Below are 25,197 nucleotides of genomic sequence, written 5' to 3' on the forward strand. Positions count from 1 at the left end.
AAAGGTAATAACATGGTGGTTTATTTTCAGAAGTACAACCACATATGGGACTGCTAAAGATGCAGACAGGTGACAAGTTTATCCAAATAGTGACAGTTTTAAGTCTCTGTATAAAACAAAGCACTGCTGGTGTACCATCAAGGATGAAAAGTACTATGTTAGAGGGTTAAATTTTAAGTTTGCTCTGTGTTCACAAGGAACACAGATACTTGTTCAGTTACTTGAAAACATTTATTGATTAAATAAATCAGTACGGCAAATTATAAAAAAAACTTAGTTAAAATTGTTCCTGCCCTTGCTTCTTAAAAACCATTACAGTTGCATAAGTATTAGTACATCTCTTTCCTTGGGCGTTTAACAACAGGAAATAAAAACAGCATTTAAATTGCAACAGGTTTTCTGAACGTCATGAACACTGCAAGCTGCATCACACTTTCCTAACACAAAGCCTCCAGTTGCTCCTGTTCAGCTCACAACGCAAGCTACTACTTACATACATTTATTTGTACGTGCTTGAAGAGTGAGGACTGCAATTGTCTATGGGATACTAAAAGAATTAAAAGCAGCTTAGCTAAAAGTACAGGCAGTCGTCTCCTATGAATTTAAATTGTTAAAAGCTGAGACCATTAACTTTTAAAAGAATCAAGGTTAAAAACGTTAAAATCAGCAAGTTTAAAACAGTTGTTTTAGGTCTTTCTGTAGACCAAGGACACACAACACCTGAGCAGCCATTACTGCAGCTGGTGTGTCACTCACTTTCCTCGTTCACCTGCTTCCCGTTTGTCAAAGTCCTATTGGCTTTGTGTGCAGGTCCATTATTTCTGTTCTGCTGCTGGCTGTATCTTGCAACTGTGGATACACCATCAATAAACTTGGTCTTATAGAGGACATTGGCGTTGTTAAACATTCCATCCTTCAAGGACACCACAATAAACTAAAACAAAACAGAAAGCTTAAAATAAATGCTCCTATCCAAATATAGAGTTAAAAAAAAAAAGATTAGAAAATGCTTCAAAAAAAATTTACTTTACTTTACTTGGATAATATCTTAGTACTAATTCTTAAAAAAGTAAATCTAAACATAACTGAAGCTCAACGGAATGTGCGAGGCAGGTTAACAAACACCCACAGGTCGGGCATTTTCTGTAGCTACGAGCTCTGGCTGTGGTCAATCCCAGTGCTTGGTCTCTTCAGCCCGTGATGTCAGTACCAGTACAATGCAATACGACCTTTCCTGGTGCATCGACCACTGGAAAAATGTTGCCATGTTGTAAAAATGCAGGTTCCTTTATAATCTAAAGCTATAACTCAAATTATTTGACAGTACTGGTAACGAATGATCCCCTCTTCTCTAATTTAGAAAGGTCGTATCTACCGCCAAATAGATCACACTTCTCAGTCAGAGGGGTTTCTTCAATACTACAGCTTTTACATATGTAGGCCGCAGTGATCCAACGAGTCTTTCCAGTAATGCCAGGGCCAAAAATGAAATACTTCTAAGTTCAGGTTAAAGAACTCTAGCAAAAAAAAAAAAATGACATGGGTCATGCCTCAAACTGATCGTATCACAGATACTCTTCCCTATTACTGCCCACTTTTTTTTAGCCACTGCAACAATTGCTTATGTTAAAAGGTAATGCTTAGAAGAGGTAATGCTTAGAAGTTTCAGTTGCCACATCATAAGGGTCACATCCAGCTAAAATGACTTAGCGATAAAAAAAACAACACTGGCATAAAAAAATAGTTGAGAATTTGTAGGAGCAGATTGCCTCTGAAAATAAGAAAGTGAATAAATTAGTTTCACGGTCATACCTGGGAGTGCTGGAAATGCATACTGAGCATCTGTCCAATATTCTGGGTATGAGAGAGATCAAGCGCTGCATCCACTTCATCCAAGATGTAAATTGGGGCAGGTTTGAAAAGAAGCATGGCTAAGATGAAGGACAAGGCCACCAGGGATCTAATACACAGAACAAGGACGATATGTTTTATGCCCGTTTGAGAGACACCTTTCACTTATTGAAGCGATTGTTTGGTAGTAATGAAATGCTCCCTCAAAAGCAGATTCAGGGGTTAAGTTCTGGAGAGACAGAGTAACGGTTTCTGCCACAACTTCTGCCTGGCCCCCTGACTTGGAGGATCATGACTGGGCGAGCAGTGACTTTCCATCTGTGGTCACCAAAATCCAAAGGGAACAACTGTATCGGCTCGTTGTCCCTAAGTCCACGGGGCTTAATGGGATTCACCCCGTAGTGCTGGAGGAGTTGGCAGATGCTACAGCCGGACCCCTCTCCACAGGTTACTCGAGGTCCTGGGAGTCCGGGTGCGGTCCCGGCTGACTGAAGGTAACCCATCTAACGCCTGTCTACAAAAAGGGCACAAAAGACCCAGGAAACTACAGACCCCTGTAGTTGGAGATGATTCTCCTGTGTGCTACTGAAAGGCCTTTGAAGAACAAAGCCGTTATCAGGCATAGTCTGCATGGGTTCATGAAGGGACAGGGTGCAGAGCCAGGAGTTGGATGCGATGGTCCTCAAGGGTCCCTCCCAGCTTGGGACAGCCTAATATCAGTCCATGATCTCCTTGCAGAGCTCTGGGGGATTCGCAGCAGCACCAAGTTCCACACAGTAGGTGCTGGGTGCTGCCCCAGGACAGGCAGGGCTGGGAGATGAGGCTGGGGAGCAGCCCTGCAGGGAGGGACCTGGGAGTGCCAGTGCCAACAGGCTCAGCACCAGCATTGTGCTCCCCGAAATGCAGGTGGGATACACTGAGCACAGCACAGCCAGAGGAGGAGGTGACCCCACCACAGCTGGCATCTGTGCAGCTTTTTTTTATTGTGTGCAGCTCCGGGCTACACAGCATACAAAGGACGCTAAGACAGTTGAAGCCTTTTCAAAGGGTTATATAAATGGGGTTACACCAGGCTGGCAGCCAGTCACAACTGGGTTTCCCCAGAGCTCCGGTCTGGCACCAGGTCTCTTCGATGTTTCTGCAGATCAGCTGGATGCAGGACTTGAATGTATGCTAAGTTTGCAGGTGATACTAAATTAGGAGGGGCTGTTCATGGAAGCATAAAATGGGTTGGGTTGGAAGAGACCTTACAGGTCATTTAGTGTGTTTGTGCTTGGGATTGCCCCAGCCCAGGTGCAGGACCTTGCACTTGGCCTTCTTGAACCTCATGAGGTTCGCACAGGCCCACCTCAGGCCTGCCCAGGTCCCTCTGGATGGCAGCCCTTCCCTCCTGCGTGTCGGCTGCGCCACACGGCTCAGTGTCATCACCAAACTCACTGAAGATGCCCTCGATCCCACTGTCTGTGTCACAGACAAAGATGTTAAACAGCACTGGTCCCAGTACTGAGCCCAGAGGAAGACCACTGGTTACTGATCTCCAGCTGGACATTGAGCCACTGACCACAACATTTTGATTGCAACAATTCTGACAATTCCTTACCACCAAGTGCTCCATCCATCACATCCATGTCTCTCCAGTTTAGAGACAAGGATATCATGGGGGACAGCGTCAAATGCTTTGCACAGTCCAGGTAGATGAGATCAGTTGCTCTTCCCCTACCCACCACTGCTGTAACCCCAACGTGGAAGGCCACCAGATTTGCCAGGCACTATCTGCCCTTAGTGAAGCCGTGTTGGCTGTCCCCAGTCACCTCCTTATTTTCCATGTGCCAGTTTCCAGGAGGATCTGCTCCATGATCCTGCCAGGCACAGAGGTGAGACTGACGGGCCTGCAGTTCCCTGGGTCTTTCTTTTCTCCCTTTTTAAACATGTTTCCCCTCTGCCAGCCAGTGGGAACTTCACTGGACTGCCACAGCTTCTCAAATATCATGTGGCAGTGGCTTGTCAACTACTGCCAGTTCCCTCAGGAGCCACAGCTGTATCTCATCAGGTCCCATGGATCTGTGCACAGTCACATTCCTTAGATGGTCTCAGATCTGACCTCCTACAGCAAGCAGTTCTTCATTCTCCCAGCCTCTGCCTTTGCCTTCTGCAACTTGGGCAGTGCGGCTAGAACACTTGCTGGTGAAGACCGAGGCAAAAACAGTCTTTGAGTACCTGTCTCCATATCCCAGGTAACCAGGACTACTGTTTCCTGGTGGAGAGGGCCCACTTTTCCCTAGTCTTCTGTTGTAATTATAAAAACCATTCTTATTGTCCTTTGACATGTCTGGCCCTATTCAATTCCATCTGGGCTTTAGCCTTCCTAACGTGATCCCTGGCTGCTCAGACAGTATCTCTGTATTCCTCCCAGGTTACCCATCCCTGCTTCCACCCTCTGTAAGCTTCCATTTGTGCTTGAGCTTGCTGACTCCCCCTGTAAGATGCCTTGCAGAGAGATCTTGACAGATTGGAGAGCTGGGCAATCACCAACAACATGAAGTTTAACAACAGCAAGAGCTGGATTCTGCACCTGGGACAGGGCAACACTGAATACACATACAGACTGGGGGATGAGACGCTGGAGAGCAGCCCCACGTAAAGGCATCTGGGGGTTCGGGTTGACAGCCAGCTGAACCCGAGCCAGCAGTGTGCCCTGGCAGCCAGGAGGGCTGGGGTGCGTCAGGCCCAGCACTGCCACGGGTCAAGGAAACAGACTGTCCTGCTCTGCTCTGCGCTGGTGCGGCCTCACCTCGAGCACTGTGGGCAGTTCCGGGCACCACAATATAAGAAGGACATGAAACCATTAGGCAGCTTCCTAAGGAGGGCTACAAAGATGGTGAAGGAGTCTGGAGTGGCAGACACACGTACAGCGGCTGAGGTCCCTGGGTTCGCTCAGCCCAGAGCAGAGCAGGCCGAGGGGAGGCCTCATGGCGGCCTGCAGCTCCCTCACGAGGGGAGCGGAGGGGCAGGCACTGAGCTCTGCTCTCTGGGGACAGCGACAGGACCCGAGGGAACGGCATGGAGCTGGGACAGGGGAGGGTCAGGCTGGGGGTTAGGGAACGGTTCTGCACCCAGAGGGGGGTCGGGCACTGGGACAGGCTCCCCAGGGCAGTGGGCATGGCCCCGAGCTGCCAGAGATCAGGAAGCATTTGGGCAGCACTGTCAGACATCTGGGTCAGATTTTTGGGTGGTCCTGTGTGCAGCCAGAAGTTGGGGACTCGATGATTGGTGTGAGTCCCTTCCAAGTCAGGATATTCTGTGATTCTATGAATGCACCCAGAGCAGGGCAACAGAACTGGTGAAAGGGCTGGCCGGCATGTACTACAAGGAGAGGCTAAGGATACTGTTGTTGTCTAGCTTAAAAAGAGAAGGCTGAGAGGCCACCTCATTTCTCTCTACAACTTCCTGAGGAGGTGAAATGGAGATGGAGGTACTGATCTTAGCTCCCTGGTCACTGGTAACAGGACATGCAGAAACTGCACACAGCTGTGCCAGGGAGGGTAAAAAAAATAGGAAAATTAAGAAAAAAATTAAATACTGTTGTCATAGAGTTAATTTTCTTCACCGAGGCTCACATGATGCTGTGTTCTGGATTTTTTTTTTTTATGTAAATAGTGGTGATAACACACTGATGAATTTGGTTGCTGCCGAGCAGTGCTTACACAGAGCCAATGACTTTCCAGCTTCTCGTGTTGCCCTGCCAGCAAGGAGGCTGGGGGTGCACAAGGAGCCAAGAGGGGATGGCACAAGAACAGTTGATCCAGACTGACCAAAAAGACATTCCATGCTCTATGATGCCATGCTCAGCAATAAAAGCTGGACTAAAGGAGGAAGAAGGGGAGGGATGTTCAGAGTGGCAGCACCTGTTGTCCCAAGAAACTGTTAGATGTGATGAGCGCTGCTTTCCTGCCAATGGGAACCAGTGAATGAAGCCCCTGTTTTGTTTTGCTTGCACACACAACTTCTGCTTTATCCATCGAACTGCCTTTGTCTCAACTAGTAAGCTCTCATGCTTTTACCTTTCTGATTCTCTCCCCTGTCCCAGCTGGGGAGAATGAGTGAGATGCTGTGTGGTGCTCATCAGCCACCTGGGGTTAAGCTACGGCTGAGGGTGCTCAAATGCTGTAGCAGGCTTCCAAAAGAGGTGGTTAATGCCCCAAGACTGTCAGTGTTCAAGAGGCAGTTGGACAATGCCCTCAATAACATGCTTTTGGTTTGGTTAGCATGAAGTGGTAAGGCAGTTAGGCTTGACGATTTTTGTAGGTCCCTTCCAAATGAACTATTATTTTAAGATCATGCTGTTGCTTTAGCTATTCTCAATTCTGAGTTTTGCAATGCTGTTTTTCAACTTGCAGTTCTTGAAAAGCTCTGGATTTTTCTCTATCCTTCAAGAAGTCCTATGCCTCTATTTCACCTCTCCCTAAATTCTGTTTCTGTTTTTTAACTTGGTAGATTTTTCCTCAGAAGTTGCAAAGAAGCACATGCCCTACACACCAGCAGATCACTGGAGAAGAAAACTTTGTCACCATGACACCGCTTTGAATCCAGGGCAGAACTTGTCTATGCTGATTTTTGAGGTTACAACTCAAAGACTGGAGTACTTAGTGTCGACTGTACATCACTATTACCTAGTTACTGCAGTTTTTGCATGACTCATTTTCCTTTTTGTTGTTTTGTCCACTTCTCCACAGAGTAAAATTTTGCTATTACATGCCAAGCACTGCATTCTTCTAAGTCAGGTTCCTTCTTGAGCTGAACTGAATTTAAAGTACCTTGAATATGAAGCCAAGATGGAAGAAGACAGAGCCCTTGACTTGACCGGGGAAAAGATTAATTTCTTACATTAGTTCTAAACTCTGATTGGCTAGACATATCAACTATATGCGCAACTACAGTGGAATAAAACAAATCTCAAAACACCCACAAAATTTACTAACCTTTGGCCTCCACTAAGTTCTATTAAGTTTTCCTTCCAGGTATTTCCTAAGGCAACTCTGAACTCCAGGCCATCCAAGACATTTCCAGTTTTAGAGGCTGTTAACATCGCTTTGGCTCCTGGTAGAAGCATTGAGAAGATTGAACCAAAGTCTTTGTTCACCTAGAAGACCATGAAAGATGTATGAGCAAGCTTTGAATCAAAAGCGCAAACTGCTACAGAAACTTAGCAGTGAATTCTCGTGCCTTAAATTTAGAACATATGGTGAGAAAATATTAGTACAGCATCTTTTATTTCTGCTGCACTGAAAATGAAGCAAGACCTAGGAAGGTATATAGGACATCTCAGACTGAGCATTGTAGAATCACCAAAAAAAATCCTCCAGTATTTCTTTCATGTGCTGTCAGCCAGGAAAATGGTTATGCCCTGCCTCAGATTTACATTTTTTTCTTTTTTCTTTTTTTTTTCTTTTTTACCAGATTTATCAAGGGTCAATTAAAGTCCTGATTAAAGGACTATTAAAAGTGTAAGCACCTCATAAGAAGCACACGTGGGCATCCTCACCATTCTACTTCCTCCAGGACTACTTAAAAAATGTGCGCATATTGAGTAGGATGCAACTGTAAGCCTAGAATAAAAGCTCTCAGGTCAAGGAAAGAATCTGAGAATACACTTGTTCCACCACCCATGATGCTTTTAAACATAATTCACAACTTTTTGTCAACCAAGATTTTGCAACAAAAAAGTACAGTGGTATCTTGAGTATGGGCAGTAATAATTAAAGCCAATAGTTAATTTGTGAGCATATTAAGTTATTTGACTAGATATAACCAATTTTCTGAAAGGCCAAGAAGTACAAATTCTCCAGGTACAGCAAAAAGTGTCAAGAGCTTTACAGGTAGGAAGGGAAAAGGAAAATTTTACACCTTTTGTTTTTATAGTTCATAACATGAGAGAACTAGCAAGAAAGCAGAGTACTTACACAACAGAAACCTAAACCAACTGTTTCTACCTCCCAGTATTACCTAGCCAGTCAGGGACAGGAACAGTCGTCCAGGTCCACAGCACCGCTTTGTACGGGGCTGTTTCACAGAGCCAGAATTATTTTAATTCTGGTCAAACGTCTAAAGAGCAATTCCTTTCAGTACATAAAGGGGTACTACAAGAAAGCCAGAGAGGGACTCTTTATCAGAGAATGTAGTGACAGGACACAGGGGAATGGTTTTAAACTGTGGCTGCCCCATCCCTGGAAGTGCCCAAGGCCAGGCTGGATGGGGCTCTGGGCAACCTGGTCTGGTGGGAGGTGTCCCTGCCCATGGCGGGGGGGTTGGAGCTGGGTGATCTTTAAGGTCCCTTCCAACCCAAACCATTTTATGATTTCAGAGATACAGTCTATGTAAAAGGCAATGACTTCAGGATGCAAGTAGCTTAACTTTCATTTTATTTTTGTGGGCACCAAAAGAGAATGGTAAAGTAGTTTGCAGTTTTGAGTGTATCTCCACAATTTTCAGAGAATTCATGTTTTATCGTCAAATGTGAGATGAAACAGGAGAAATGGAAGTGGCTGCTTTGTAATTTAAATACTAGGCAACAGAGATTAGTTCTGGAAAGATTTTTTTCATGGAAACGTGCAAGAGTAATCTAAGATGAATCTGATTCTGAAGAAAAAATACGTGCTAAAATGTGAAAATTGCTTTTCAAGTGACATACCTTTTGCCAAGCAATCTGTAAAGCTTCATTTTTCTTCTGGTCAAGCTCTTCAATAGCCGCAAGAATTTTTTTCTTGTCATTCTCTACAATTCTTTTTTTCTTCATCAAGTCGTTGTACTTATGCAACAAGAAGAGAAGATTGATTTCAATGAACTTTACCATAAAATGAATTTGATCACAATCTTTCAAAAAAAAACAAAACAGTAAAACTGTAACTGTGAAACAGCAATTATCCACAAGATTGAAATCCAAAGCATTTATTTAGCTGTATGTGGGACTTACGTTTTAGGATATTATTTACAAATTAAAGCATTAGAATTTTCAACAGTCAGCAAAGGGGAAAACCAACGTTATTCAAGAATTTGCGCTTTGTTTTCAAGTTAATCATGCTTCATTTGCCTTTCTCAGCAAAAGTATGCAGATAGGAAAAACAGACCTATTCTAATCAAGGAACAGTATTAGAAGTTCAGTGAGTCAGTCAGCGGATGGTTTTGAGACAAAACTGGAATAACCTCAAGATACAGGTGAATTTAAGACAACTCTGGAACATCTTTAAGCTATCTTCTTTAAGATGAGAAGGTTTTTGATCTGCAGCCTTTGATGAAGTATGTCTTTCTCTTATGCTGTAAGAGGTATCACCAAAGCTTGCCTAATGGCAACTTAGAATGGACTGTGTTGTGGAGGAATTATTCTTTTGACTATTCTAAATCAAGATAATCCATGACCTGGCTTACTGGTGCACTATCAAATAGTTCAAAAATATAAAGTGCGTATCAAAGATCTAATGAAGGTTCTCTGCTAACTCATGAAACCTAGCTTTATTTTTGGTGTATTCAGAAATATAGTATATGAAAATATAAAGCTACATTACCCACAATGTGATATACCCAACCTGCCCAATCTTTAAAGGTTAATACACAGAACACTTACCCTTTCTTCTGCCTCAGAAAGCATATTCATAGCTGTCACGTTCACATTCTTCTCCAGCTGCTGGTTTTTTTCCTGGAGGTTCTGCAGCTTCTCTCTTGCTTCATCAGGATCGTTGGCTTTAAAGTCATAGTTTGTGTTTGGCTGACCAAAAAGATGTTTCTCAGAACCTATCCACTCATACTGCTTCAACATTTTGTTTACCTGTATACAAGATAACATGTTGAGGCTATTTTTTTAATCCCGAATTAAAATAAAAACAAAACAAACAAGAAAAACTACCACCACCCTAAAATTACTCCAAAGCATTGATTATTCTATCCAACACAACATAGGTGGATAGGCTCATGTGATTTCTATGACAAACCAAGATTTCGAAGGTGCTTTTATATATGCTTTTCACACGTTACTTGGAACATGTTTTTTTTCTGTATCTGGACTAAGCCATAGTCAATGAGTATCTGGATCAATTTCTTTAACTGGTTACACAATTTGCTCCTAAGATCAGAACATTCTTTTCATTGATCACCTTCTCTGTGATCTAGTTTCTATGAATCCTTGCTGATAAGCTATGCTACAATTTTTAGTTTCTTCTCCTCAAGACAAAAACTTTTCACATTAAGAGCTGCAAATAGAACAGTGCTCGTCATGAAGAAAGGCTATTTCCTTTTCATGTGGCAAGGAAAATAAACACTCTTGGTCACTAGATGCAAGGAAAAGCATGGTTTTTAAATACCTTACCTTGGCAGTGGCATCAGCAGCCTCTTGTTGATGCTTGCTGATGCTGTGCTCTAACGCTTTAACATTAAGCTGCAATTCATTAGTTTGTTCTTTGTATTTTACTGCCTCTTCAACTTTGGCTTCAATCTTTTTATTCTGTACTGAAATGACTTCTTTCTGCTTGGCCAGCTCCTTCTGGACTTTCTCTACAGATTCCTGAAAAGAAATTCAGACAGCTTCTTATAAACATTAACTTCTTATAAAAGGAGAAGTTAGTCAGTTGTTAGAAGAGAAGGACAGAGCAAAGTAGAGGAAAAAATTAACACGTGGCAATACAGCCAAAAAAATAACTACCTAGGCTAAACATAAATGGGTGATGGCAAGAAAATCCAAACAACAAAAAAAATACACCGTACAATTTAAGCTTTAGGGGATCGTATCTCCAGTAACTTGAAAACTGGTAATGAGACTCGGTATTCACTTTTACCTTGGACTTGGATGCCTCAGCTTCCATAGCGTTAACTTCCTCTTGGTAGGATTTGATTGTTTTCTCTGCAGCCTCAATTTGTTGCTTAAAGTTGGCCTCGTCACGTTTTAGCTCTTCAAGTTCCAGAAGCAATGCTTCAACTTCCTAGACAGATGTTTTCAGATGTATTAAGGTATGCTTAAGTGGAAAGAATTAACAGTCAGTTTGATGTATTAAACGAGGGAGAAGATAACAGAACAATTGTTCTTTGGCAAGGGGACAGTGTTGCAAAAGAAGCATCAGCAATTTCTACATGTTAGTGACTACAAAGTAGCATATTAAGTTCTGAAGCTGTCAGGATTAAAATTTTAGGAGAATCAAAGTTTCCGAGTACTAGAACCTCTTCTGACATTGAGAAAATTACCAACAACCTTTGGGCTGCCAACAACTCTTTCATCATAAATGATTTTATGATAACAAAAGTAAGTTTTACCTGCTGCTTTTCTTTTGTTTTTTTGCTTGAATCATCAGCCTTTTTCTTACTGTCATCTAGCTTCTGCTGGACATTCTTTAGCTCTTTTTCACGTTCTGCTTCTGCATTTTTCAATTTATTCTCCAATACCTTGTATTTTTCTTCTGCTTTCTTTTGACTCTCTTCAGTTTTCTTTAATGTCTCTTCACACTCCGCTGAATCAAGAAATATAGTACTAAGATTGAACAGTGTTCTTATTGTTAAGCTTAAACCCTAACCTCCAACAGAAATAAGTGTATCTTTGCCTCTACTAGAAAAAACAGTTGTACATTTGCTAGTTAGTGGTCGGCTATTTCAGTGATTCCTTTAAGGCACCAAACAGAAAAACGTTTGTTAAAAAGAAAACGGGGCAAATATATGCCAAATCTGTTGAACAAGCAAGTTATTAAACAGCTACCCAACAAGTTACCTCATCCGTAGTGTACTATGTCCAAGTTATCATTTCTGTCCATTTTTTTCTACACTTGATTCATTTTACATTTTTCCTCAGAAATATCAACAGTACTTCTTTCCACTGCTTTCCTGTCATTCAAACTGTTTGTTTTGCTAACCTTAAATGTGCACTGAAACAGATAGCTTGGAAAAAAAGCCACAAAATTACTCAAATATGGAATTAAATCCATTAAAAATGTCCCTGCAAAGTCATTTTTCTTTTTATTTTTAAGAACATAAAACCCCTAATAAGGATATAAGCTTTACTACAAAGCTTACCTGAAGAAACCTAGTCCCAATCCCACCTATGCTTGTCAGCTGTGATTCTGTATCTGTTATATACTCCAAAAGTATAAAGCTAATTTTCAAAGCTATTTTTTTCCCTTAAGCAAAGATTCTGCTACTTAAGCAGCCAAACAACCATCTCATTCTCAGCAATTAGTCTTCAGTTACAAGATTAAAAACGTATTTGTCTCACCAATGGTTTTTTTCAGAGCAAGCAGCTCTTCCTCTTGCTTGTGATAAGCGCTTTGCTGAAGCTTCATTTGCAGTAGCTCTGCTTCTTCAGACTTCATCTCCCACTCCTGCTTCAGTTGCTGGTACCTTTGAAGACAGACGTGATATGCTGTTAAAAAGAGGGGTACCCACCACTTCAGCTTCGAAGTTGAAATAAATACTTCTATACTTCCCGTTCCAATGAGAGGTACAATGAATATAATACAAATAAACTTACATTTATAGAAGACCAGTATATCTTTATAAAGATAAATAAACATATAAGTATAAATATCTTTTTAAGTAATTGTGAATTTTGTAGGTAAGTTATTATACACGTAATTCATTCTTGTGTAGCCCTGATAAGGTACATTAAAAACAAACAAATCCAACACATGGAGTTTGGAAACAATTCAGAGCTCATGTTTTTCCAGCCAGTGGTATGACAGGTGCTAGACAGAATCAGCAAAGAAAAAAAATATTTAAATGCAAAACTCATTCCTTCTTTTGGTCATATTTCCAGAACCTATTATGACTTAAAACAATCTGAAAAATAAATGCAGCTGGTAGATAGCATATTGCACAACACTACTTTCTTATGGGATTTTTATAGAATTGACTAAATATGTATTTTTATATTCCATCTTTTAAAAACATCTCCAGTAATTAAGTAGCTCAAAATTCAAATATAGTTAAAATCATTTAACTTAAATCCTTATAGCAGTATAACTCAAAGAGTCATTTCCCTTTAGAACCTTTATACTTGCTTTGGAGAACAGTAAGAGCTATCACAAACTTAAATTCTGGATGTGTGTTACAAAATACAACTGAAACCATTCTTGAGTGCATTTCATGACAACTCCGGAAAACTTCAGGTGATCTCAAGTAAATATTTTTGTATGCCAAAATATTATGGTTTCTTTTTCTTCTGCATTACACCAAATAAAATTTTCTTGAAAGAGTTCTCCAAAACTAAATTTGCCTGTTGACTGCTATACTTACAAATTAAATTATGCAAGGGAAGGTGGTGAGAATCATTCTTTTCTGCATGTTAAATTCACAACAGGCCCTACCCCCTCCAAAAAGCATTTATTTGTATTAGATTTATTCATAGTCACATAAGAAAAATAACAGACAATTTTATAGGGCAAACCTTACTTTTCAGAGGCATTATGTAAGCTCGCCAGCTCTCTCTCTATAGTGACAAGTTGAGACATCTTTACTTTGAGACTGACTTCAGCTTCTCTCTTTTCTTGAACTTTTGACAATATTGGTACAGTGTGTGTGCCTGCACCTATTCAGTGAAGAAAACACAAAGTTAATCCAATTAGAATTAGATTCAGCCCTGGCAAGTGGTGAATTGTAGATGTTGATTATGATGCTGGGTCATGCTTTGTTGTCGTTAGAGAATAGAAAAACAGGTGGGCTGAAATTACAACAGCTTTCAATGGGGAGAGACTACAAACGAATTTTGTGATATCAAGCAACTTTAAATGTCATCTATGAAATCACCTCAAATTAATTATGAATTACCTCAGAAAGTTTTTGAATTCATAGCATTTCTCTAACTATCTTCCAAGAGGTTTCAATAGCTAAAAAAAGGTTTAAGTATTTAAAATAAAAAGCTAGTTATGCAAATAGTTTGTCATTTTTTTCCTAGTCTACTAGTAATTTTACTTAAGCGTATGACCACCAAATCTTTGCTCAAAAAGCATTATTACCAGCATGAGCCTCAATAAAAACATCTCTATTCATTTTTCGAAAAAATTATGCAGAGCAGTAAAGAAATCAACAAGAATACAATATTATATGAAAAAAACAGTAATTGCCTCCACTAAGGGTGCCCTGGGGATCAAATATATCTCCTTCAAGCGTAACACTTCTTTTCAAGATCCTTCTGTCGAAGGTCACTTTCTTTGCATTATCCATGCCTTTACAGACCAGCGTTGTTCCAAAGACATATTCCATTGCCTTCTGTAGTTCAAAATTATACCCGATTAAAGAAATGGCTAAATGCACATCATCAAAATGACTGACCTAGAAATAAAATTAAATGTAATTAGCATACCTTAAGATATAAGAATTTTCAAATTTCATTTGTCTTCTCTTGATAAAAATACTTTCCAAAAATATCATTACATTTTAAAACATAACTTCAATTAAAAGACAATTAAAACCAGTTTAAACACTGCATAGCTCAAACTATACAAAAGGAAAAAAAATAAGATACCCTCAAACCCTGTAGAAATTCTTTTTAGTATGGCTATTACAAAGCCTATATTTTTAGCAATAAAAAAAAGGCAGCACACAAGTGAATTTATTTACATACCAAGCTTTTGGCCAGACTGACAATTTCTTGTGCAATACACTTGGCTGAAATTTTGTTTAGTGGAATGATGGTGTATCGATGCTTTAGTTGACCCTTTTCTAAAAGCTTTTGGCCAGTAGCCTAGAATGAGAAGAGTTACAAGTCAGAGCATACCTAAATATATAAATGATTTGAAAATTAAGATAGTATGGCATTGCAATTGGATTACATTGTTGACAATAACTACGCATTACCCTTTTGAATTAATCTGAACATGTACGCAGGTCCAAGCCACCTCTTAAGCATACAGTCATTATGCCCATGCTTGCTAACCTTGAATCACATGACCTAATCTCAGTATTCAGCGCTTTGTATTAAAGTAATATATGTACCTCTGTATCCACAACAATGTGATAGAGTTTTCCTCCACCCACCACTTCTAGGGCTTTTGCTGTGGCTGCATCTTTCAGGGTCACGAGAGTTACAACAAGGCCTTTCACAAGGTTTGGATCCCAATTCTTTTCTGGATGTCTTAAAAACAAACAGTTATGATAACCACACATTCTGTTCTCTCCTCCACATCTTTAAAAACTATATTAAAAACTCTTACTGTTTACTATGGTATAAGAAATAACGCAAAATCATAGAAAATGAGCAGCAAAAGGTTAAACTAACTACTTTACAGCAAGAGACTTCCCAAAAAAAAGTCATTTACAAAGGCAATACAAGAATGTTCTTCCTGATTTTGGTATGATTTGTCCACAGGTTTTTCATTTGATTTTACTCTAGGTCCTATTATTATTATTAGCACAGCTACAGGAATATGTTCAGAGTGATTTTTACATAAGCAAATAAATCTGGGGATACATATATTTGATTGGTGGAGACAGACACAATATTGACTTCCACAGAGCAAGTTTATTCACAGTCCTCAAAGAGAACTCTAAAAATAAATGGTAATTAATTTTACAGACTGTTGGATACTATAGTTTCAGCTACGGAACTCGACTTAAAGCTTACAAACACCATGTCACTAAACTTCTATCTTTAAATGATTTTGATAAGCCTGTATTTTAAGAATGACTGCATCCCCTTCCCTGCCGCCCATTAATTCAGCTAACATTTCCTGACTTTACTCACCCCTCCACTTGTATCAGATAAGATAATCATTATTCACTGACAGTAAAAGAAAGACAACAGCTAAGGAATCGATAATTCTCTTAAGACCATACATAAAATGCACCAAAACCCACTTTTAAATGCATTTCAGGATAACACTGAGATCTTACTTGTATTCAAAGTGTAGGTGAGGAAACTTTGCTACTAAGCTGTCATATAACTGTCTCAGCTGACCGATGTCATGAGTCAATTGCTTCTTTTTTTCTAAAAGGTCTCCTTGTTTTGCATCTTAAGAGTTGAACACAAGACACATTCAGAGCACAGAAATAAGTAGCTTAAAAATTGGTATGCTGCACTGCTTATATAAATATTTATATAAATAGAGAATAGATAACCTTTAAAATTATTTTTAAATTTTCAGCTTAGACAAATTAGCACTTTAACAAGATTAAACGTGCAAAGAGCAAAAAGTCTGATCTCCTTCCATGAATGTGAGTTGAAATTGATTCAGCAATATCAATTTATACTTTTGCATATCTTCCGTGACAATTGTTACCTGGAATAAGAAACAATAAGACAAGTTTTATGCAGGAAAAAATGGAAAGAAACAGGGAGATTGGTCATTTTTTTCCTTTTAAGTTTAAGCTCAAGCTTTAAAAGTGTTGTCCTACAGTATATCAAATTAAGTTAATTCAAACTACTTTCTGTGGAAGGCAAGAGCTGTTGAGCTTTGACCAGACAGGCTGCCTTGCACGTGAAAGCAGTATACTTCTTTTTTTCTGCTCCTTCTATATTCCTTGCCAGATTCCCCCCAGATAATTCACCAGAGGTCTATATGAACCTTTACAGCTCAGTTTTTCCATTAGATTCTCCAGGTTTTCTTTTGCTTTTTTGACAGCTTCAAAGGCTTCTTGGTCTTTTTTGTAGCTCCCATCCATCTTTTTAACTTCGGTTTGTTTTGTCTTTAATTCCTGCTGTGTATATTTCAACTTCATTTGGGCCTATAAGGAATAAGAAAGTATGGAACCAGCAGATCTTTAAGGAGAATCTTTGAGTATGCATTTAGGACACCAGTACTATTTCAGTCCTCCCTTAATTTTCTTTAAAAAATTCCTACTGTTTGTAACAATGGCAAATAGCAGCCCTGGCCTTTAAAATTAAGGGCACTGGTGATTTGTAAATAAAAGCGCAAATCATGTATCTGAGTAGGTTTTTGGGCTGTGACCCTCTTGAGCAGTGTGTATGAAGGCGTTGGCCAGCAGGCGACCGGTGTCATGAGAGGGCAAGGCAGGAGTTGGTGCTGCTAGCCAACCCCACAGCCAGTTTAAAATGGCATGAATACGTATATAAACCCACGCCTGGGGAGCACCATGGACCAGGAGGACTGCAAACATGGACAAAAAAGTCTGTGCGGCAGTTCGTGCAGGAAGGGGAACAAACTCAGTCAGCAGGTGGCCTGCTCGCCCTGCCTCCTCTGCTCACCAGCAGCCCTGTCAGCCTCCCCAGCCAACGACATCGCTTAAAATTACAGAATCATTCAGGTTGGAAAAGACCTCTTTAAAGCATTATCAGCTGGGGAGAGAGATACCATTAGGAACACTGAGGTTATGCCAAGGGATGGTGTGGCACTGTCTGAGGGTGGCAGGGATAACAGGAGAATCTGTGCTGCTCCAAGGAGGTCTGTGGGGTTCAGGAGGACATCTGGAATGCCCAAATAGCAATGCACGCAGTGTGAGGAACAAACGGGAAGAACTGAAAGCTTCGGTCCTTTCCCAGAGCTGTGATACCATTGGTGTTAGTGAGACTTGGTGGGACGAGGCCCATGACTGGAGTGGTGGGGATGGAGGGCAATTGGCTGTTCAGGAGGGATAGGCAGGGTAGGCAAGATAGAGGTCCTTGTCCTTATGGGCAATTTCAACTTAAACATAACATAACATAAACATAAACTGGAAATAGCATACTGACATGACAAGCAAGCCTCAGAAACTCCTAAAGCATATTGAAGATAACTTCCTGTCACGAGTATTGAGTGAGCCAAATAGAAAAGGTGCCCTTCTAGCTCCATTGTTTTAGAATAGCGAGTGCCTTGTGGGACAGGTGATGTTAGGTGGCTCTCTTGGCCACAGTGCAACTGCAACTTTCTTAGGAGGGGAGGTCCCGGTCTTTTCTCCATGTTAACTGATGACAGGGTGCATGGGAACAGCACAAAGCTGTACCAGGGGAAGTTCTGATGAGATATTAGCAAACATTTATTTACCATGAGGGTGGTCAGACACTGAACAGGCTTTCCTGGAGGTGGTTGGTGCCCCAAGCCTGTCAGTGTTTAAGAGGCATTGGGACATTGCCCTCAGTAACACGCTTTAACTTTTGGTAGCCCTGGAGTGGTCAGGGTAGTTGGACTAGATGATCTCTCAAGGTTCCTGCCGACTGAGTTATTCTATTCCAAGTATTTGGATACAGTAATATATATTAGCACATGAAAAGTGTTCAAGAAAGGGAAGAAAAAAGGTAAAATAATGTGGGGGAAAGACACCCTTATTTTTTGTGAAAGAATTTTTTTTTAAATGAGACAAGGAAGGTGCACTTTTAACTCGGAAAATTTATATTCCATCATAAGAACCACAACAGCAGAAGTTTGCTATCTTAAGACAAAAGATGTGACATCTGTTTCAGTTGTGTTGTTGGCACACAATGTAACTAAGGTGAAAACTGAGGAGTTATTTCTGAACTATCCACTCACACTCGTTTATTTTGATTCCACTAGTTTTAATATAGAAATAATTTAATTCCTACAGTGTATGTGTATATCATAGGTAGCTATCTTAATTTCTTCCTATTCAATACTATTAGTCATCTGAGTCCTGCTTTATGTCTCAAAAGCCAGTTTCTGTACTTCCTCATGGCCATGTTGTAGCTTTTCCCTAAATCAGCACAAGATTATTACTTTCTAAATAACCTGTTTAAGTCAAAGTTACCTTAATACTTATGCCAACCTACAAAATATCTTGCATAGATATTCTACAAATCTTCTTCATAAACCTTCCAAGGTTTGACTCTTACCTGTTTAGCTTCTGTTACAGCTTTGCTAATTTCATTTTTGCAGGTCATCATCTGGTCTGCAAGAGTAGCTTCTTCACCATCACCATTCTTAGACAGGCCAGCATACACAGCATTGAAATTCTGTTGGGCTGCGGCTAAAGCGTCTGCGTCTTTTTTACTTTCTTCCTGTAAAGCATTTAGTCCTTCCTGTATCTTCTTTAATTCTTTCTGCTTTGACGTGTATGCCTTAGAATCCTTTAGCAAAGAAAAAGAAACAAACAAAAAAAAGGAACAGAGAACCTAAGTCCCATTAACTTCAAATACATGTTTACATGTTGTTCAGATGCGTAGCTATGAGTACTTTCTTTCACCAACTAAATTTCTGTAACCCTTTGTCAGATTTTCTGGTTTTGCAATCCGTCTTTGCATGTTTCAAATGTGTAATTGGCCTGTGAGTGCACTGAAGATCTACAGAAAGATGGAAGACAGGAAGAGGTAACAACTGCACAAGAACTAGCAAAAAAAAAATAGCCATCCCTAAAGTATTCTTTATTCTTTGAGTGTTCCTCTTTCATGAAAACATAATTAGATGTCAAGAATATGAAACTAATTTTTTTCCTTTAAGAGTACCAGGCCTCCAGAGTGCAGAATATTTTTGAAACAATTGGAATACCCTCCTGAGATTAAAAGAAAGTTGCCAACAGTAGAAAGCTCCACTTTCTTCATCATCACGTCTCTTTTTAATAGGAGCCTACTACCTATGCCATGTAAATCAAATAATGCCCTTACTTGTTGCTGCCTTCCTGGTGACTTTCTTGCCAATCAGCTTTGGAGAGGTAAGAAAACAGTGCTGTCCCCACTCAGTCTGAACTACTCTAGCACTTAAAAAGAAAATCATGTACAAAGGTCTTACCTCCTGCATGCATTTTACCAGTTCCTTGTGCTTATTCTCTTCACTTTTTAAGTTCTGCTTCTTGAGATCAATAGCACTTCTTGCCTTAGCATCAAGTCTTTGAAGCTCTGAAAGAGTATCTTCCAGTGACTTGAGCATATCACCGATTTCCTACAATCAGAAACAACAGAAATTTAATGTAATGATACAGTATCTGTAATATTTCACCTGTTCACAGATATGCACAGAAGATGAATGAGGCAGACAGACTCCAATGCAAACAGGCTAGAACTTGTATTCCCTCAGAAATCCAAACTGATTTGAAGCCACTAGAGCTCAACACTAATTATGATGGGATACTGCCCCCATACAAAAGCTGCATTTAGGCATCCAAACACCCTGTGGGCTCTATCCTGCATCTAACCAATTTTGCCGCCCCCATAGCTGAGGTTACTGGTGACTTGTTGAACGTGTTTCCTGTTTGAAGTGTATTTCTTTTGAGACACCAACAAAAAGTGAAAAAAAAAAATCCTGGCAAAGTTTACCATTGAATGCACAATGGAAACAAGCAGAAAACCTTGTCTTCTTCAGTTGTTACTAATTTACAGCAATTGGTAATAAAGCCTTTCAGACATGAAAATCTTAAATTGACATCATTTAGACAGTGGCTATGAATGATAACGAGCAGAATATGAGCTAAACAATGCGCAACAGGAAGATAACAATCAAAGGGTGTATTATCTAGAAAAATAATTTCCTGCTCATATAATTCCTTCTATTAATACTTTCAGACAAGCACATCTCACTTACCTTATTCCTTTCCTTTTCCAACTCTGCTATTTGTTTCTGAAGTTCCTTCACCTTCTTCTCATTCTCAGCCATTGATTCTTGAACCGTATCTCTCTTTATGTATGCTTCCTTTAACATAACAGCAGAGCGTGCTTTTGTCTCTTCGGCCAGAACAAACTGATGGGCTAGGCAGATGTGCCTTAAATGCTCCATTTCTTGCATTACTTTTTGGTACTCTAGATAGCACAATCGTTCCTGAAAAGAAAAGATACCAATTAGAAGAAAAAAACACTAGAATTTGGTAGAAAAATGTTATTAAGTCGGACCGTTATAGAAAACTTCTAAGTATTTCTAAAATTACTGATATTATATGTTGATAAGAGGAAGGATCCTCCATGTTAAGAAATATTCAGTATTGTACATTGCAAATCTGTTTAAGAAAATCCTAGACAAATATACACTTGTAGCTGATTCTACAGCAGGAACTCCACTTGACACCAGATTTTTAAGAACTAAGATAGAAACTTAACTGCTATTTTTATTACTTCTCTTGTTTAATACTTTCTAGCTACATTTCCCTTCAGGATTTCTTGCAAGTACTGCATGTCACATTGTCTGTATTTGGACAAAAGATAAATTTTGTATCTCCTAAAAGATTCTACAAAGCCTGAAAACACCATAAGTCTTACCTACCACACATTAGTTCAGAGCAGCTGAAAGTATTCAGTACTTTAAGACCTCTACCTCTCTTCTAATTATTACTTACCTGTTTCAGTTTCTCTAAAGTTGGAGTGATCTCTTCATCTAAGACCTGAAACACAAACCAGAACATTTGTATTCAGATTTTTAAAACTCCGAGTGTTCATAGCTAGTTCCACACACAGAAATGAAATACTGTACGAGTTAAAAGACACACTGCGCTAGTTACTCAGTATCCCGAACAACTATAAGAAAGTACACTTTCCAACATATAGTACCGTTTGAATTTCTCTCAGTTTGGCTTCCTTCTTCGCTATGGTTTTCTGGACAGATATTTTCTTGCATTCATACATCCTAGTACCAGCTGCTTCTTCAACCATAGACAAAATCTAAAATAAAACATCGAAATTCTGACGTTACTTCTTTGTACAACGTCAAATAGATTTGACTTGGAACTGAGCTCAACGTCATATATCCCTACATTTTGTTGTTGTTGTTTTTTCACCCAAAATACTGATTCTTGTCATTCAAAATAAACCCGTAAAATTCCAGAAAAAAACTCCCACAGTTTTCTTACCTCTGGTGGCTTCATATTTAGGACTTTGGTAATTCGTCCCTGGTTAGAGAAAGATAAATCAAAAATGACGATTGTTTACCATGCTATAGTAGTAAAAATAAAATTAAAAGTCACACGTTAATTTTATATGCTATACTGCACGCTAAAACGCTTTTTTTTTTTTTCCTGTAAGGATAATCTAGTTTTATACAATTGCTTTATTCTGGAAAGTTCACAGAAATACATAAGTAAATTCTTCATGCAGCACACTTGAAATGGCCCTTTTAACCTCCAGACGCATCTTCCACATTATTGCTTGTATCCATATAAAGCAGTACTGTGCTTATTTTGTACTGTTAGTCTTACTGACTTGCAAATCTTAAATAACTTCTTCATTATAGGTTGGCTGTTTGGTCATTTAGCTCATATGTAACGAGGGGAAGCAGAATGGGTGCAATACTGACTTTTTAAAAATAAATAAATAAATAAGCAGGAAATTGGGACAATTCCATTTGAAACAGTAAAGCCTGCTACGTTTTATTATTCCATGCAAATATTTCAAAAATTTATTTAGTCCTTGTGTTAAAGTTTGTCAGGGTCTTTTCACTTGATCAACTTTGCTCTTCTCAACTGGTCTATCAACTTCATACAAAATACTGACTAAGATAGAATTTACCAAACAGGAAAAAAAGCTCTTTTTTTTAATGCAGTAATAGAGGAAAAACTCATCTGTTAAAGAGACAAAAAGGAAAACAAAATGGGTATATGTTTTACAAAAAGCCTGCAATAAGGCATATGAGAAGAAAGAGTAAGGGCTGAAAATTATGTTTCCGCTGGAAACCTTAGCTACATGACAGATACTTGACTCGTTCAAGCTGCTTTTCTCTAATTAAGAAATTAAGTGTTCTTCCACTACCTGTTCAGCCACAAACTTAGTGACACTTCTATACTTTTTGGATTTTAGAAAGATGCACACAATACCTGCATAATGAGGAAGTGAGGGTTATTGACATTGAGTCCAACAGAACAGAAGAGATCCTGTACAGAAGTGTTGGTAGCATTCACACCATTGATGAGATACTTATTTTTACCTCCAACGATGACCTAGGCAAGAAAGAGAAGCACAAGAAACTTCACATGATTTAAAAGTGGCTTGATTGTGGGAATACAAGCTAATGACCTAAAGGGATCAAAAATCTGAGCAAGTCCCATGTTATATAGCCTTGCATACGCATATGGAACATCAAAACAGATCTTACAGATATTTCAGATGTCTTTTTAGTGCTAACATAAAACGATCAGTAACAGAGGGCAACATTTTTGTCCTAGATTTACAAGAAGACTTCCAGACTCTGCAGGTTTTCTTATCAAGGTTCCTATGCTCTTGGAGACAAAATTTAACACACAGTTCAGAAATTAAGTAGAAAAGAAAGCCACAAAATAGAAAATCAGAACTTGTTTTATAAGCACAATACCACTGCTATTATGTTTCTGTGCAACTCAGTAGAAAACACTATGGATATACTACATTCATTTATATAGAAAACATTATTAATACACTACATTTAATTACGTTAAACTTATTTCCCAAGTAATTCAAAATTGTAAGCTAGTACACTGGTTCCACTTCTACAGTCTGTTACTAACCGCACTGTAGAAACATTGCCTCACTTGCAAAAACTCAAGGACTGTAAAAATTAAGTTGTTGGTTTTTTTTTCCCTTTAAGAGTCACTCTGTTGAGCATGGTAAAAACGTACGCAGATTTCTGCACAAATACATACATTAAGAACCCACCTGCCTGGTGATGGTGATCTCATCACTGCTTTCAAATCCCAGGGGACTCTGTTTCTTGTCAGAATTGTCAAAGGTGATAGATACAGTTGCTTTATTAACTCCTGCTTGCCCGTTTTTATAAACTAGATCTTGCAAGTTGGCAGCTCGCACCTAAATACGTGGAATAAGTTTTTTTAGAGTTTGAAGGAATTTCAAAGTGTGTCAACGTGAAGAATTTCAGAATTTGTAAAACCACAGGCAGAGCATTCAAATTAGAGTGAGTTAGCTAGTTGCTCCTGCATGAGATTCCTGACAAAAACTGGATGGCTGTTTAAAAGAATAAAAAGCTAGATGACTAGTTCATCACTAGTATCTGTATTTTAAAAATACTTATTCCCTATGCAGTTCAGAAGAAAGCAAAACAGAAAAAGTGTTCCTTGGAAGTCTATTCAATTGCCCTAGAATTACCGCGGGGAAAACAATATCACGTGAGAACAAAGACTCAACTTGATATCAGCACACACACAATCTTTACATAATACATGCTTAATGCAAGCATACGTATTTTCTTTTAAACAGCAGTCATTGTGAGAAAACAGCTTTTTGCTTCTTCTGATGAAACAGCTGGTCAAATTTTGGCAATCTGATCGAGAAGTGCAGAAAATTAATACAAATAAGCAAGTTTTGCCTTTACTCACAAAAGAACTCCAGCCTCAGAGGCTGCTGCCTCTGAAGTGGTATCTTCAGTCTAATGTTCTAAGCTGCATACTTTGCACTACCACGGTATATTGATAAAACTGTGGTTCGGTCTTAATACAACGAACAAGAAAGACAGAAATGCAGCTTTGCACACTGAAGAATCCGAATATTTTCTGACAGAAGCACCACTTCGGGTCTTCCACCAGAGATCACTCAAGAGACAAAAACAAAACGCTGCTGACAAAAGAGACCTGTTAAATTCTCCTTACCTGGGACAGGTTGGTGATGCCCAGCAGGAAGCAGATGGAGTCCAAGATGTTGGACTTGCCGCTGCCATTCAAGCCGGTGATGGCGTTGAACAGCGGGTCGAACCCGTTGATCTCCGTCCTCTGCGCGTACGACTTGAACCCATCGAGTATGATAGACTTGATGTACATCTTCCCAAGGGACCGGGCCAGGTACTCCTTCCAGGGCTACGGAGAAACTGCTCTTGGTTGTAACTCCCTATTTTCAGGGAAAAATTTAAAAAAAAAAAAAAATCGCACTTCGTGTCAGGCACAGCTGAATGTCAACGGAAACGGGACGAGAACGCGGCTTTAGAACAAAAGCAGCATGAATTTTTACACAGACGCCTACTCAGGACCTCAGACCGAGGAAAAAAAGCTACTTAATACCTCAGACGGAGGGGAAATAATTGGAAATAGACCCCAGAGCCCCATCCCGCCCCGCCCCGCCCCGCTCCTCACAGACAGCGCCGCTCGCCGTGTAACCGACGCCTGAATTTTGGCGCCCACAGCCAGCGGCCGCTGCCCGGCAGCGCCCTCTCCGTGGCTGTCCAACGCGCTGCCTGCCTCCGCTGGCGTACCTCGCACCGTTTCTCCTTTCTGGAGAGGGAGGGAGAGGCTGCAGGAAACCGTTTCTTGTTGGCAATAACAAATAGAGCGGGAGTGAAGAAAGCGGACCTCGGCCGGAGGGGTTGGCCTCAAGATCGGGTTAGGCGACGGAGTCCGGCAGGCGCTGCCGCCGAAGGCTCCCTCAAGCCCGGACAGACCGAGAGGGGCCGTGGGGGCCTCAGCGGGCTGAGGCGGGAAGGGGCGGAAAATGGCGAGCGACCCGCCCTGAGGGAGGGGGGAGGGGCCAGCTGAGGCGGGAGCAGGGGGCGGGGCGGGAGCGAAGCCGTTTGGAACCAAAATGTTTAATTTTAACGCTTT

General features: G+C 40.1%; 1 protein-coding gene across 3 annotated transcripts; it reads right to left on the bottom strand.

The window, feature by feature from the left end:
- SMC2 (structural maintenance of chromosomes 2) lies at window positions 1-25,007 on the bottom strand. 3 transcript variants are annotated; one of them, XM_048051403.2, is made up of 25 exons: window positions 24,852-25,006; window positions 24,256-24,490; window positions 23,309-23,458; window positions 22,495-22,617; window positions 21,535-21,573; window positions 21,236-21,346; window positions 21,025-21,069; window positions 20,280-20,513; window positions 19,491-19,640; window positions 18,599-18,832; window positions 16,380-16,539; window positions 15,709-15,826; window positions 14,812-14,950; window positions 14,441-14,560; window positions 13,941-14,148; window positions 13,270-13,405; window positions 12,095-12,219; window positions 11,146-11,339; window positions 10,674-10,817; window positions 10,208-10,402; window positions 9,470-9,670; window positions 8,540-8,656; window positions 6,831-6,991; window positions 1,813-1,960; window positions 1-934 (listed from the first exon to the last, which is right to left on the bottom strand). In XM_048051403.2, the coding sequence occupies exons 2-25, from the start codon at window positions 24,421-24,423 to the stop codon at window positions 749-751; spliced, it is 3,606 nt and encodes a 1,201-aa protein (XP_047907360.1). In that variant the 5' UTR covers window positions 24,424-24,490; window positions 24,852-25,006; the 3' UTR covers window positions 1-748. The 3 variants fall into 3 exon arrangements, with proteins under 3 accessions (XP_047907360.1, XP_047907361.1, XP_047907362.1); XM_048051404.2 differs by lacking the exon at window positions 24,852-25,006 and adding an exon at window positions 24,733-24,824; XM_048051405.2 differs by lacking the exon at window positions 1,813-1,960 and having other exon boundaries at window positions 809-934; window positions 24,852-25,007.
- Between the last annotated feature and the right edge of the window lie 190 nt (window positions 25,008-25,197).

The sequence above is a fragment of the Anser cygnoides genome, chromosome Z (assembly GCF_040182565.1).
Source record: "Anser cygnoides isolate HZ-2024a breed goose chromosome Z, Taihu_goose_T2T_genome, whole genome shotgun sequence".
In the NCBI taxonomy this organism is placed as follows: domain Eukaryota; kingdom Metazoa; phylum Chordata; class Aves; order Anseriformes; family Anatidae; genus Anser; species Anser cygnoides.